This window comes from Maylandia zebra, linkage group LG19 (genome assembly GCF_041146795.1).
Source record: "Maylandia zebra isolate NMK-2024a linkage group LG19, Mzebra_GT3a, whole genome shotgun sequence".
In the NCBI taxonomy this organism is placed as follows: Eukaryota; Metazoa; Chordata; class Actinopteri; order Cichliformes; family Cichlidae; genus Maylandia; species Maylandia zebra.
Window position 1 is genome coordinate 28,083,382 of NC_135185.1, and position 14,496 is coordinate 28,097,877.

General features: G+C 41.6%; 1 protein-coding gene across 1 annotated transcript; it reads right to left on the reverse strand.

The window, feature by feature from the left end:
• Positions 1-71: 71 nt before the first annotated feature.
• Positions 72-13,792, reverse strand: disp2 (dispatched RND transporter family member 2). Its single transcript, XM_004540529.5, has 10 exons — positions 13,512-13,792; positions 9,864-10,002; positions 9,513-9,766; positions 8,693-8,722; positions 8,442-8,565; positions 7,510-7,625; positions 6,797-6,912; positions 5,946-6,043; positions 5,554-5,712; positions 72-4,922 (listed from the first exon to the last, which is right to left on the reverse strand). The coding sequence occupies exons 1-10, from the start codon at positions 13,604-13,606 to the stop codon at positions 1,590-1,592; spliced, it is 4,464 nt and encodes a 1,487-aa protein (XP_004540586.1). The 5' UTR covers positions 13,607-13,792; the 3' UTR covers positions 72-1,589.
• Positions 13,793-14,496: the final 704 nt, after the last annotated feature.

The window sequence follows — 14,496 nt, forward strand, 5'->3', positions numbered from 1 at the left end:
TATCCACAAAGTCTGTAATCTGTCTTGTACCACAGCGAACATTTGAAATAAATCGAAAGCCAGTCTGCAGGAAAATAAAATGTTTTATTTCATTTTTGTGAAAAATCAACATTGACAGCTATAAATAAGAGTGGTGGTGACCTTTATCTTTTTGTTTATAGAAAGCCTGTGATTGATTACCTTTGTCTATAAGGCAAGGTTATTCTGCTGAGTGACCCAAAGTGAAGGCTGGTTAAAGATGTTTGATTATACAGTCAAGATAACACCTCTGCAATGAAAAGTCTTGAAAATAACCTCGCTCATAGGCACATTTTATGGCAAATCTTTCTTCTTAAGGTCCTCGCTGAATCACAGCCACTGCACCTTCAATACTTCTTTGTTTTATATATTATAAAGGACCATAAACATATAAAATTTTACTCTTAGGACACTTTTTTTTTTTTTTTTTTGCACATCACAAAATTTCAGCTGCTTTGAAACAACCGTTTGAAAGACATTTGACACATGCTGTTCATGTCATAAATACTGTTAAATGCTTTGCAGTGTGGATAAAGGTCGCCTGTCAGGAGTTTCTCTTAACACTGCAGCCAGATCTGTATGGGAAATTGACTGTTGATGCAGCTGCTTGTGATGGTACAATTACTGCATTTAAAACAGAAATTCAAGCTCCTCCTAATTCTGCTAAGGCTTACTGACATCTGTGGATCCTGAATAGTATGCACCTCAAGTGTATAAACCTTAGTGTTAAGTCTGTTAGACACCACTTTGCCCCTTGGAAATCAGCACGAGTGAACATTACATTGTTTTGGCACTGACACTAGAATAAACAGCATGACCGTTAATTTGAAAGTGAAACATTAAAAGCAAGCCAAGACACCACACATGATACACACTGCGAACTGTAGGTTAGTGATTCTCTACATTATCATCACAAAAGACATACTGTACATGTTATCCCCACAGAGTGCAGAACCCACTGACAGTTGTCTGCTTCTCTAAACGTGATAATGATTGAGTCATGCTCATAAACTGTTTGCGGCTTTGCGCGCAGGCACACCCCACGCAGCTCTGTCTCTTTATATCTCACATTTAAATCTATGAGTGCATATGGCTCATAGGGGTCAATCCCAGCTTGGAGAAACCCAGTCTGTGCAGAGCGTCCAGGTTCAGAAGTTAAAAAGTTCCAGGCACAAAGTAAGTTCTGCAGGCATCAGGTGCAGCACTCGGATAGTTTCTGTGTCGATGACGAGCTGCAGTTAATATTCAAATGTGGCATTTGTTTAAAACTGTGGCTGGATAGAAAGCTTCATCTTTTGCTGTCATGCTTTCAGTTTTAACCTTTAGCTGAAGACACGCTCATGCTCTGACCTCATTTGTAACAAACGATGAAACAAGACTGGACAAACATGCTGTCGTGTTACATTTGCAGTTGGCTTGTATTTCCTTTGTGTAATATACAAATGTAACAATGTATGCTCCTTTTTCATCAACTGTGATTGTATAAGTTCAGTTGTTTTGGTTTTAATTTTTTTATATGTATAAATTAAGAGTCAGATCCACAGTGTTTTCAAGATTTTCTCCAGCTTTCTTTAACAAGTATCTTCCCGCTGTCCGTCTCTCTTTATCCAAACATCTGGTAAGTCTGGCTTACTGTTGGGTAAAATCACCACTTCCTCGCTGTGGCTGGTGCGACGCTTGCCACAAGTCTCATAAACGATTTCTTTCAGTGAGAGACGAAGTGCATCTCTCCTCCCATTAAGGTGTCCTGGCTGTAAGTGGACCTCCGCCTCTCCTTCTTGCTGCTGTGTGTTCGAAGATCCTGGTTCGATGTCACTGAGGCACGTTTCGCAGGACTCCTCCAGACCCTCACAGGAGCTCTGAGACAGGGAGAGGTGACGTCCTTTATGTGAGCGATGAGGGTGACAGCACCTCTCCCCTAAGGTATTTTCATCCTTGCAGAGTGATGACTGGTCAGTAGTCTCCAGTGTATGGCTGATGATGGTCTCCTCCATGCTTGATGATGAGGATGATGTATTGCTCCAGTGTTTCACCCTGACAGACTGACTCCTGCAGGTTTTACACAGCAACTTGTCCTTAGCTACATCTTCTTCAGCCAGGCCTGGTGGGCATAGAGTGTTTTCTTTGTAAGGAGATGAGGTCTGGACGGCTGGTGGTGGTTGGCAGATTTTCTGTTGATGGCTACATGTCTCCTCACTCTCCCCATCCATGGTATTCCTTGCCACATCTCCCTCACAGTACTCAATCTCATCAGAAAGCACAGAGGGCCGGTTTGACAGTTTACTGGTGCAGGTGCTGTTCTCAAAGCTGTCACTCAGGCGATAGGCCAATGGCTGCAGCTCGTACTGCTCGGGCCCTCGATTCCCGCAGCCACTTCCTGCAGTCTGTTTCTGCCTGTGCTGACGATGGTTGGGATAGAGATAACCGCCTGCTTCTTTGTCATAACTCCTCCTCACTCTAGATTTACCAAATGCCCCGTTAGCCGCAGAAGTCGACAAAGAGCCAGGATCAGAACAAGAAGAAAGCATACCGTCCGTTTGGTCGGAAAAACACGGCAGCGTGATCATTCCACAGTTTTTCTGGGGTCCACAAAAACAGCACAGGGACTGGAAAAAGAAGGTTGCAAATCCACACGCTACACATTTGACCAAAAACAGAAAAATCCCAAGCTTTCTGAAGAACAAGGCCGTGGCAGGTAACATGATGATCCCTATGAAGAAAAAAGCACCAGAAACTATTGCTACAGGACATCCCATCCTTTTAGTGGCATGTGCTACTTTCCCAATTTTATCTGAATGTGGAGCTAAGCTGTAGGATATGCAATAGTTGGCAATAAAATCGACTGACAGCCCTGCGGCAGATGATATAAACAGAGCCTCTGTGCCACACAGCTGCCATTCAAGAAGAACAAGGAGGCCGACAGTGACAAACACACTGCCTCCTACGGCTATTGTTCCATATATGCTCAGTGGAATATTCCATGTGGTTAAAAGAAGCAAAGCACATGTGAGTGCTACTGAAAAGCCAGCTACTACTAGAGTCTCTGAGCTTAAAGACTGCTGCAGGTCAAAAAGAGACAGCTGACTGATGAACCAGCCGTTCTCCAGCCCTTGTGGTGCTCCTGATATCTCTCTGTTAAACCATGTCAGGATTTCTCTGTAAAAAACACTGGTTCTGCTAAAGTTGAAGCTGTAGAAGTATGTAGTTTTGAATGCCAGCACGAGGGCAGCAACCCTGCCATCTGGCTGGAAGTACACCCCTCCGCTGTGTGCCAGATGGCCCTCGGCATACCTCTCTGCCAGCATCATGCTTAGGCAGTTCTCAAAAACGCTGGGAGGGTAGGGGAATGGGATGTCATTACAGCAGAAATGAAGGGCGTCATCGCTCTCTGAGCACCTCCTGACAGATATCCAGTGTATTAGCTGCTCTACGAGGCAGATATTACCTGTCATTGCATCTTTATCTTCAGGTGATGAAGGAGAGTGAAAGCTTTGGTTCTGAACCCGTCCACACAGCTCCCGCAACCAAACCTGAGCATCAGGTCGGCTCATGTTAAAGTCAGGGTCAAGAACTAAAGAGCCATTGCTTCTTGGGTTAAAGTGGTCTCCGTTGTCAGTCGGTTTGATGCCCCAAACAAGCATCAACGTAACAGGCTTATCCTCTCCATTTCTCTGCCTCTCAAACATGAACATGTGATGGTACTCTGCGTCATATCGCTCAAATGGGTGACTGGAGCGGAACAGTTGGGTGACCCTGCTCTCAAGAGCTGGCAGCTTCATGCCCGGGTCTATGCATGACATGTACATGCCTCCAGCAGCGAGCACTGCAAACCAGCAAACCCAAATGTATCTAAACTTTACAACTCCACAGGGCAGGATTTTCAGAAATAATAAATTGGAGGTGTCAGTGAGACCACGATTTAATTCTCTCAGCTTCTGCCCAAGGCTGAAGAGGCATCTCTTGCGTGAACTCGTGTCCCAAAAGCCACCAGTGCTTTTGGAGCAGCAGGGGTTCCATCCTTGCGCTGCCGCAGATGCAGAAGACATTTTTGTGTAGCGCTCACGCAGAATGAACGAACACGGCAGCCACACCAATGCCAAGAGGGAGCTGATTACAGAGGCAGTTCCGAGATAAATGGAGAAGCATCTGATTGCTGTGATGCTGCTGAGATAACCAGAGAAAAAAGCTGCACTGGAGGTCAGCCCTGATGCTAAAATCAAATAGCCTACTTCCTGCAAAGCTCTGTTTACTCTCTTTTCCAGGGAAGCTGAAGGATTTTGGGATAGCTGCAGATTCCAAAAGTCAGTAAAGATGAAAACCTGATTGGAGCAGCTTCCCAAGAGAATAAGAGCTGCTGACAGGTTGACCAGAGGAAAGAAAGTCAGACGAAATGCTACTTTGTAGAAAAAATAGGATGTTAGAAGGGAGCCGGTGATTGCTATTACAGATAGCGCTACTATGAAGAGCGAGTGGAGGTATAGAGCCATAGTGAACAGAAGTGATACAACAGCTAGGAAAGGGTAAACTGAATCTCTTGTCAGGTAATACTCAAACAGAGCCTGCTTAATGCCAAAGTCTATGCCAGTAATAGTCGTATTATTGTAGGTTAGATCCCTGCCTTCAAGGCTATTCATGTATATCTCCATCATATGTTCTCCTTTGTCTACAGGTAGGAAAAGAAGACTGTACTTCAGTGTGGGAATTTGGTATTCAACAGTCTGCGGTCCAAGAAAGTCTTTGTCAACCAGAAAGTGCAGGATTTGAAACACCACGCGGGATTGTTTGCAGCGGGAGGGAACCGAGGAACAGCTGCCATGTTTGGGTCTCTGGGCACAGGCTTCAACTAGATGTCCTTCATGATAGTATGGCGCACATTTCCGCAGAAGGTTCAGAGACTCAGAAACCTGGTATGAGAGAAAGACAATGGAAAATAAAACCACAAGATAACACAACAGAACTGAGGTATAATTAAGTGCTTACTGAGTTTGCATTGCTCACACATATCCATGCTCCTTTAACCTTTTGTAAAATAAGCACATTTTATTTCTGAAAGAAAATTAAATGCCACGTCACAGGGATATCTGCATAATAATGCTTTACCAGCTGATGTCCTCAGTTGGACAACAGTCGACTGACCAACTACACTCACTACAGACGAACAGCAGCCAGAGTTGTTTGCCCTGCAGTGGCCTCCGTAGCTACAATTATGCACTTGATTGGAATCTACTGACATCTAAAGGTGAGATTTCACACACAGTATATTTAAACTGAACGTGGTTTAATTTGATTTTTGCTCATTATGACTGGAGGTGCAGTTAAAAGCTTGTAATGGTCAACTTTCTGCTTGGGTTACTTTACCAAACAACTCTGAGGACAAGATCAGGTTTTCAAATGTCTTCTTGAACGTGACAAGACATCCACCTACAAAGTACAATTTACAAAATAAAAAGGACTGGTCTGATGAGCTGATATCCCTTTGCCTGTTTTATTTTGTTTTGTTTTATAATTTTGAAAATGAGAAGAAAGCTTCAGTACTTGCTGTGAGGTGAGGCTGAGGCAGCGGGAGGCATTAGTAAGGACTGCCAAGTAATTCCCCAGAGACCAGCTTGGACAACAGCCGCTCTTGGACATTCCCTCAGCCTTCACCCTCACATGCTGCTGGCACAGGTCCTGGAACTGGGCCTGGGAGCGAATCTGTTTCAAAGGAGGCAAAGGTTTTTTTGAATGCATGCCCAGATTTAAAGCTATTTCATAAAAAAAAAGAACTAATTTCACACAAGATGATGTAGAGTGATTTTTATTGGAGGAGATGGATTAAAATGTGGAACACAGCCACTGTATTAAACTGAAAAAGTGAGAGAGAGAGGAGACGATGACTAAATGTTTCAGCAAAGTTGACAGAGAGGAGTGAGTAGAACATGACGAACCCTGGATTGTTCCATCTCACACATGGCGTGGATCGCCTTCAGACTCCAGAGACTGGCTGAGTTTTCTGATCGAAACACCAGCTGGGCAAAACGCTCGCCTGTGTGGAGAGAGACAGATGGAGTCTCCATACAGGAACAAGATGACCAGCCGTGATTCCTCAGTTCACAGGGGTGGTCAGAAATGCTCAGAATGTTTGCAGACCCTTGTCAAGGGCTCTGAGGTATGAATCCTTAGGGATGAAAGCAAGCAAACTACATATTTTGTGTGTTTTATCCTGGCGTCAGTGTTGGATGTGAATAGAAATTAGCCAACTTCAATAAAATGCAAACCTAGGGCTTGGGATTGCTAATAAATCTATTTAGGGAGCTTTCCGTATTTTAAAAAGAAGTCTTTGATCTAACAGAAAACTATATCAAAGCAGAGCTTAAAGAAGAAAATCAGGAATACCATTCCCAAAGAATAGCTCTCAAAAAACTTCTTTGATCTGCAACTTTTCTTTGTGAACTTGTATTTAAGTGGTCACTTTTATGTTGTTTATGTCTTTCATTCTAAGTTTGCAGAGACCACTAATGACTCTTTACTAAGCTCCAGTGTTTTTCCCAACATTCACAGTTTTTAAATACAGTTTATAGAGGTGGATTAAATTGAAATGAATCGGCTGCATTCACATATGCATAGTTATCTCCTTTTAATTTTCTAATGTTTAGTTTGTCATGGCCAGCATAGATACATATTACTCTTAACCCTTGTAGATCTACAGTGTGAAAACAACGAGATTTCATTTGTTTAAGTTTTAAAAACATAAAAGTTTATTTTACTGAAAAGCTTAAACTGATCAGGGTTTTCTCACCTGGAGAATCGCAGAGGAAGGTGTCTAGAGTGGAGTCCCTGGCCAGCATCCTTTTCATTCGAGCTTTGGAGGTGTCGTGGCCACTGCTACTTTCTCTGCTGATAGTTCCTCCAAATCTAACACATATAAAACCAGACAGATGCCCTTTTTAGCATTTTGATTTTAACATTTTTTAATTTGCAATATTTTTTTAGCACTTGGGATAAGCACAATAGACACTAGCTGTTTGTTTTTCCATTATTATTCATGCTGCTTATTTATAAACTCTGTGGGAATACTGCAAAGTTAGGATTCAGTTAAAGTCCAACATTCAGTCTTCCTCTGTCTTGGATTTCTCTTCCATAAACTTCCATAAGAGGTAGATGTGAGAGTGTGAATGGTTGTCTACCACTCTGTGTTAGCCCTGTGTTACACACTGTTCAGGTTGTGCTCTGCCTTAAGGATCCAACACAACTTAGTAAGGCCCAAATTAATTATTGTTTTATTATTTCCCAATACAGAAACCAGAACTTGAAAGAGGGTGTGCATTCTTTTTGTAATGACTGTGTGTAGTGTGTCTGCATACAGTCACTATTGCCAAAGCTTTTACTGCAAGTAATTATAATAATGTGTTATCAGTCTTCAGGTTGCTCAAATCCATTTCTACAGCAGCACATCTGTGCGTCTGTCAGTGGTGTAGTCTGTGCTTCATTCCACTAAAACCTTCTGCTGACCTTTTACTGAGCTGCTGTGGTAAAAGAGACAGTTTTTTCCCAGGGCCAGTGTTCTCCTGCAGCTTGGACAAGCTCGACATGCGAACTCCGATGTATGTTCCTCGTGGCTGAAAGCCCTGTAGAAAGAGAGCACTTTCAAACACAAGCAGACATCACAGTGAAAGGCAGTACAGATGCTGTTACCATTTAACACAATGCATCCACTGATATAATCAGCATCAAGCAAATTAAATGCTGTCTAATAAACATGTATATACGCAGCCTGTATTTGCTTATATTTTTACTGAGTGGTGTTTATAAAAAGAAAGCAGCACTCTTATCATTGGCATAATCGTACTTCTTTTCTTATGTAAATCATTTTTAGCTTTGCCGTTCATGATTCATTGTTGTGAGTCGCTTGTTGAGACTTGAGAATGATTTCTTAATCAGTGTTTATCCTGTAAACATGCATCTCAAAGGTGAGAAGGTGTATTTAATTAAGATGACAGCAAGTGTGATCTAATTCAGAGCGGCTCATTGAATCTGAGATTAGACTGAACTAAAAGGATATGGCTGAAATCATGAGTCATTAGCAGAACAGTAATTAACCACACTCAGCCTAAGGTGGTGAAGGATGTTTGTGTTGTTGATTTAACAGAACCTGACAGTAGAGATACATGTGCTGCAGCAAGAAAATTAGGATTAAAATTTGAAGATTGCTTGTGTGTACAGGCTTGAGTGTTCTTGTTTTCATGGCCCAGTGGGGACTTTAAACCAATTGTAAAGCAAACCATGGGGGCCTTCTCTGACTAAATTTTGACATAAAGGATGTACACTCTGGAAGAGACTACTAGCAATGGGGAAGGCATAGATCATGAAGTCACAGTTGGAGCTAGGGAATGCATTTAATGAATATTAAAATTTGTGAGTGTGCACATGTATTTGAGACTAACCAGTAATGGGTCAGAGAAGTCTGGCAGTGGGCCAATCAAGAATGCAGCCAGTGAGCATCCCAGCAACAGCACAGCACAACCAATCAGAACCGCCAACGGGTAGTCCACTATCACCTGGGAATAACTGTTAAATAAAATACCGCAAAAGAATCAGGCTGTGTCGCTGAAGAAAAGAGAATCATCATGATGAAATTAAGAGAGACCTGCAGTACTTTTGGGCTTTTAAGATAAAAAAGGGTTTTCACACTTACTTTCTAAGGATACAGTACAGTCCCCCATCCCTGTTCACAAAAGAAAACTGTTATCAGTAACAAAAAAAATAATTATTATCATTATAATGACTCTGTGCACATGTGGGAAAAAACAAGCAAATTTGTTGATTCATTTTCTTCTATAAGAGCTCTGACCTCATCTAACCAGCAGCTCTTACACAAGCCTAAAACCAGATTAAAACAGAGAGGTGATCGAGCTTTTGCAGAATCAGCAACACATCAATGGGATAATCTACCTATCTTCATATCCACACAGCTCCGGCGGTACACATTTAAATCTTTATTATAAACACATTTATTCTCCTTGGCAGTGTGACATCCACTTAAAGGATTGCATTTTATGGTCTGTTTTTATTTTGATTTCATTTTATTGTTATCTTATTTTATTTATTGTCCTTTAATGTTATGTATTGCTTTCAATTTTTTCTGGATTTCAGTGTAGTTTTCTTGGGGCAATATGCTTTTAATGTACAGTGCTTTGGTCAACTCTATTGTTTTAAATGTGTCATATAAATAAATGTGACTTTTGACCTCTTCCCACAAGGTAGTTGAGACATGTATTAAGTATGAAGCTATGGCCAAGCACAAGTAAACCGAAAAGGAACGAAACAGCAGATTTGTCTCTCTTTTTTTTTCTTTAATGTAATCAAATCCGACTGTCGGCACCACTGAAGCTCTTTAATTCTCCAGTTTGTTGAATACACACACAAAAAATTGAAATGCAGACAATGACTTTTGAACTATCTACTTTCAGGTAAAACAGCCAAAAAAAAGCCAAAGTATATTTTCCAAAACACACCTTACTGTCACCACATGTTGCTGCTTTGGTTTCTGTGTCCCGCCTTCATTTGACCCGTGCAGCCAGTGACATCTCACCGGTCCATGGCAGGATGACTGATGTGCAGAACCACAGCTGTGTCCCACTTTTACAACAATTCCTCCTTCATCATTAGGAACGCTGGTGTTTGAATGACAGCTGTGGCAGGCATTTGATTTGATTGGCCCACAGTGACTGCAGTGTGGACATTTTAGAAGCTGGGGACTCTGGGGAACCTAAAGGAGGAAGGAAGATAACAATATGACTGTTGATGTCACTGCCTTCCAAATCCACCACCTTATTTAATGCATCCCTATATATGCTAAGGTATACTTGGTGATAGAGCTGAAAGGAAGAAGAGGGTCTGCCAAGGCTGCTGCAGCTGTCACATAGCTCCCCTTCAGGCTGGATGACAGTCAACTGGGCCTCAGCAGAGCTGTCAGGGGGGCACAGAGAAACTGTCGGGATCTCACTAAGGAGAGACGTCGGATGGGGAGAAGAGGAAGACAATGAAAATATAAAAATATGGAAATATATTAACAGGAGAGAGGATATGATTGACAGTGGTAGCAGTGAAAGAAGCAGCAGCTCTTTTCAAATGAAGGTGCAAAAGTTCAGCTTGTAAACAGTGACTGACAACTCAGTTTCTTGAATGCACTTCTTGCCTTACTTCATCTGATTTTCAACGGCGAATTGAGCAGCCCAGCTGAGCTAATGAGGTAAGGAATGGATTTCTGGATAACATGCTGTAGCCACTGGAAGGAAGAAGGGCCAATTAAAACAGAAGGTAGGAGGAAGGAGAAGGAATCGAGAATGAGCGAGAGAGTGAGACTTTTTTCACTTCATGTCACCATCATTGGGGTAGGTGGTTATTTAGGATGGCACACAAGACAAGACTGAGGGATGGTTCGTGGCTAACGGCAGCATTCAGTAGTTGTTTTTATATTTTTCTCATTTTGCAGTGCTTGTGAAAACTGTCTGTCTTTGGTCATGTTAAAAGCATTCTTCTGTGGATAGCTGTGTCGGTTTATTGCATTCACCACTTTAGCCCACACAGTTATGGAAAGGCTCACATGTCCGCTTGTTTAGTTCCCTGAAGATGAGTCCTACTGACTTCCGTGATCCTTTGAGTTTTTTTCAATGACATTCACTTAAGCCACTTTTTTTTTCTTTTCTTTCCATTTCTATTTTTATTGGGCATCATGGTTCTAATCTGGGACCTCCCCAGCAGCAAGGCCTGACTACAAAGCAAAGCAGAACAGAGCAGGCTGTAATGACAATGGACAATGACAGAGATGATAGGGATTAAAAAAAGGAGTAGCTAGGAAAAAAGTGGGTTGCAAAGCGTCTTGTAATGGGATTCTTGGCTGTGCTTGACCTTATAGCCTGCCTGCACTAATGCTCTGTGTTATTCTATGGATTGTCATGAAATATAAAGACAGTGTTCACAAAAAACAACAACTAAACTAATTACACAGTGTGGCTGTAGACTCTTGTTTTATATTCCATTCCTCCTCTATCACATGTCCTTAAAATCATTCATTCATTTAGTTTTATTTCACTTTCTACCCCCAAAATTACGTTACATAAAAACAACAGAAAATAAAGAGACCTAACAGGATAGCTGCGTATTCCTTTGGCTGTAGCTCAGGAAAGTGGGCATGAGCTCCTTAAAGTCAACCACATGCTTGTTTTTCCACGCAAGACTGGATGCAACCGCACTTCCTGCCTAGTCACCATGGCGACAGAGTAAGTCAACAGAGCTTAATTGACCTCACAAGGTTTTATTTGCATCTCATAATAAGGAGAACAAATGATGATGAGCAGTCTGCTGAATTGGTAAACATAAGCAGAGGGATTATAGAGTTTATTAGTGGAGCCAAGTGAAGAAGAAAACCTCAGAGTTTTGTCTTCATGTTACAATAAAATTGTGTTATGACCTAAATAATAAATACCCCGCAAAGTCCTCAGAAGCTCTTAATCGCAAAGCATTTGTTCATCTACTAGTTTGACCTATTTAGACGCTGACGTGAGTGAATAAACAAACAAAATGAAGCTACTTCAGAGTGTAAATACTTTATTTTCACTGTAATCACAAGAAACTCAGTCCATCCAGTGTTTCACTACAGCTTAGAATTGATGCAGGAATATAATTAAAGATACTAGGAGACACTGCCTGGCTGCCTCTTGACCACAGGGTGTGGGATATCAGTGTTTGACCCTGAGTTTTCATCTTAATGGTTTCCACAGAGCTGGCCAACCCAGGCAAACACACTAACAAAGGAACTCAATTCTGGAGCTTATCAATAATTCAGCGGACGAATACAAAAATACATCCAAAAAGGTGTCACCAAGCTACTCCCGACACCTAGGACAAAAATGGGAAACTGGCAGCGTGCCCTGAAATCAAAATGACCTCATAAATCAGAGTTTACATCAGAACAGCAGAGTGCACAGCTGAAACAAAAGCTGCTCGTTTTTCACCGTGCACACACTCTGTTGCCAGATTATTAGTCCTCTTAAAATAATGAAGTCTCATATAACAACTATAAATAATCAGTGATGCTAGACCATGTCATTAATTATTAGAAACCCCTCTTATTATTACATCTCAGACTCATCGGAAAATACAGCCAGCACCAAGCAGTTTCAGCAAAAACTGATAACTGTGACTTGAGGAAGGTGCTGGGTATTTCTGGGCTGTTATTAGACTTCCATTACAATGACATACGAATGAATAGTTTAAATTAGAGTTTATTAATTTTTCAAGCTTCAAATTTATCATGTTAATTTTTTTAAAAACGTAGAGTTGAAATTGTAATGTTTCGCCCTCTGAATGAAGTGGAAAAGAAGCACAAATCAGGTTTGCGCTTCTGTACAGTCCTTCATATGACTGCTGAGTGTGTGATATTGAGTTGGAAACTGAGTGTATAAAATCACCTTAAAGTTGTTCAAAGGTGGCCCCGGGAGGAACCAGAATATCTCTAAGGCTTAAAGGCTGTCAGCTGTACTTTCTGTCTCTCTCTCCAAACATTTCCCTTTAGATCTTTGTCTGTTTTCTTGTCTACAGCACGCTTCGTGCATCAACTGTCTGGATGTCAGTCAATGTCATGTCTCTCAAAATTTCCTAACCTGACAATCACGCATATAGACACGCTGAAGAACTGTGCAAAAGCACACTCTGTATGCAGAGTGCTGACTGTTAACCTTTAAAAGCCTGAGGTGTCATTAGAGTAAAAATGTGATGCTCTGTCTCTGCATATAGGTGACAAAACCAAGTGAGGAGTGTTCATGGAGAGAGAAATAATAATAATAATAATACTAATAATGTGGCCTGTTGCTGAGCTGAAGGGTGACAGGTCTCAGCTGTTTCCAGCCCTGCTTTCATGTTTGAAGCCTCTTATCCATTAGATTTTTTTACAAGCTGAGAACAAAGTGAGTGACAGGGTGACATCAGTGACCCAAAGAACCAGTTTGACTAAAGCAGCAGGATGACACTGAACAGATCGCAAAGAGCTCCAGCCAACTATTTATGAGCTGCTCACTGAATCCTGCAAATCTGTCAGAAGCAGAAAGGGAACGGTCTTTTGTATGGTGGTAAATTAAAGTAGGCACTCAGGGTACTAGCTCTGAGTATCATAAAGCACTTATATGGAGTGTGCTATCACTGAAAACGCAGTGATTCAATATAAATTCTTAAAACTAAGACAGCAGCATATATGTTGTTGCAGTAATGTTGAAACACAAGAACAACAACAGCAGCAGCAGGAATCCTGTCGTGTACTGTTCCCACTGTCTACAGCAGAAACAGCTGGGTTCAGTAACCCACCATTCAGCGAAACTAGCAGCAGCCAGGGGGGTAAAAAACACACACACACCTTCATGTCTGCTTTTAACATCCATTCATTTTCGCTACTGATCAAGTTACACAGTAAGCTTTTGGACGTTTCCACAAACAAGAAAGAAAAAACAACAACCCACCTTTTACAAGCCTCCCGAATTTCCTTTTCATCTACAGGAGAATCAACCATTACTATCGCGTCCGTGCTTTCTCCTATTATTGAGCAAGCATCCATCCTCCTCCCGATCCGCCTTTTTCTTTCTGATTATTTAAAAAAAATATATAAATCCCTTCTAATATCAGATCGGGTTAACTAAACAGTTAATTTTCTATCTGCCAGGACTGAGTCCACGAGGATCAAATGCTTGTTTCTGGGGCTTCTACTACAGAGCAGCACTAGGGCTGTTTGGGTTAATCTGCCCCGAGCTGCGCTCTGATTGGCGGAGCCCCGGTGATGCTGAGGAGGCTGTATGGTCGCTGTCCAACTGGCCGCGGTGCTGGAGCACCGACCGAGTGAAGGGTGGTGAGCCTCGGTGGCTGATTAAGCGGCTCAGACAGGAGCTACAGCTGCTCATTATGAAGGTGCACAGGCAGAGATGCTGCACTCAATTAAAACAATAGCTAACTGCTGCTGATCACAGCAAAGCTGAGCATAAATCACCGCCGGGTGAAATACTCTCCTCCTTAACGATTTAAAAAGAAGGGACTAAGACAATCAGTACATTATTCATTAATTTTAAATAATGACGTGCTTTAGTTAGAGGAAAACACTTAAATGCATGTTTTTACTAGAAATGTAAGTGGAAATTGCACCAGTCAGTTAGAATGTATAAAAAAGATTTAAGCCCTGTCCCTTCATTGTCTTTGCTGCATTACAGTAATCAAGGATGCTTTCATAAATTATGTATGAAGAGGTTTGTAACCAGCGGTTACATTAATACCATTTGGGAGAGTGATGATTCATAGATCAGTAATTAGCCGTTAATAACAGCACCTTTCATTCTTGCCAGATTTTGTGAAATCTCTTTTAGTGGTTTGATACCAATGCTAACTTGATGTATCAAATTGCTCCAAATAATGAATTATTAAAACATCCAGATGTTTATGCCTCATCGGAATGAAAGA

What these genes read in the sequence shown, in the direction of transcription:
- disp2 (XM_004540529.5), bottom strand. Translation starts at nt 13,606, where the DNA reads ATGGATGCTTGCTCAATAATAGGAGAAAGCACGGACGCGATAGTAATG. An exon ending in ATTCGGGAGGCTTGTAAAAG is followed by an intron (nt 10,003 to 13,511) that starts GTGGGTTGTTGT and finishes GTCTCTCCTTAG; the next exon opens with TGAGATCCCGACAGTTTCTC. An exon ending in CTTCCTCTGCGATTCTCCAG is followed by an intron (nt 6,044 to 6,796) that starts GTGAGAAAACCC and finishes CTCTCCACACAG; the next exon opens with GCGAGCGTTTTGCCCAGCTG.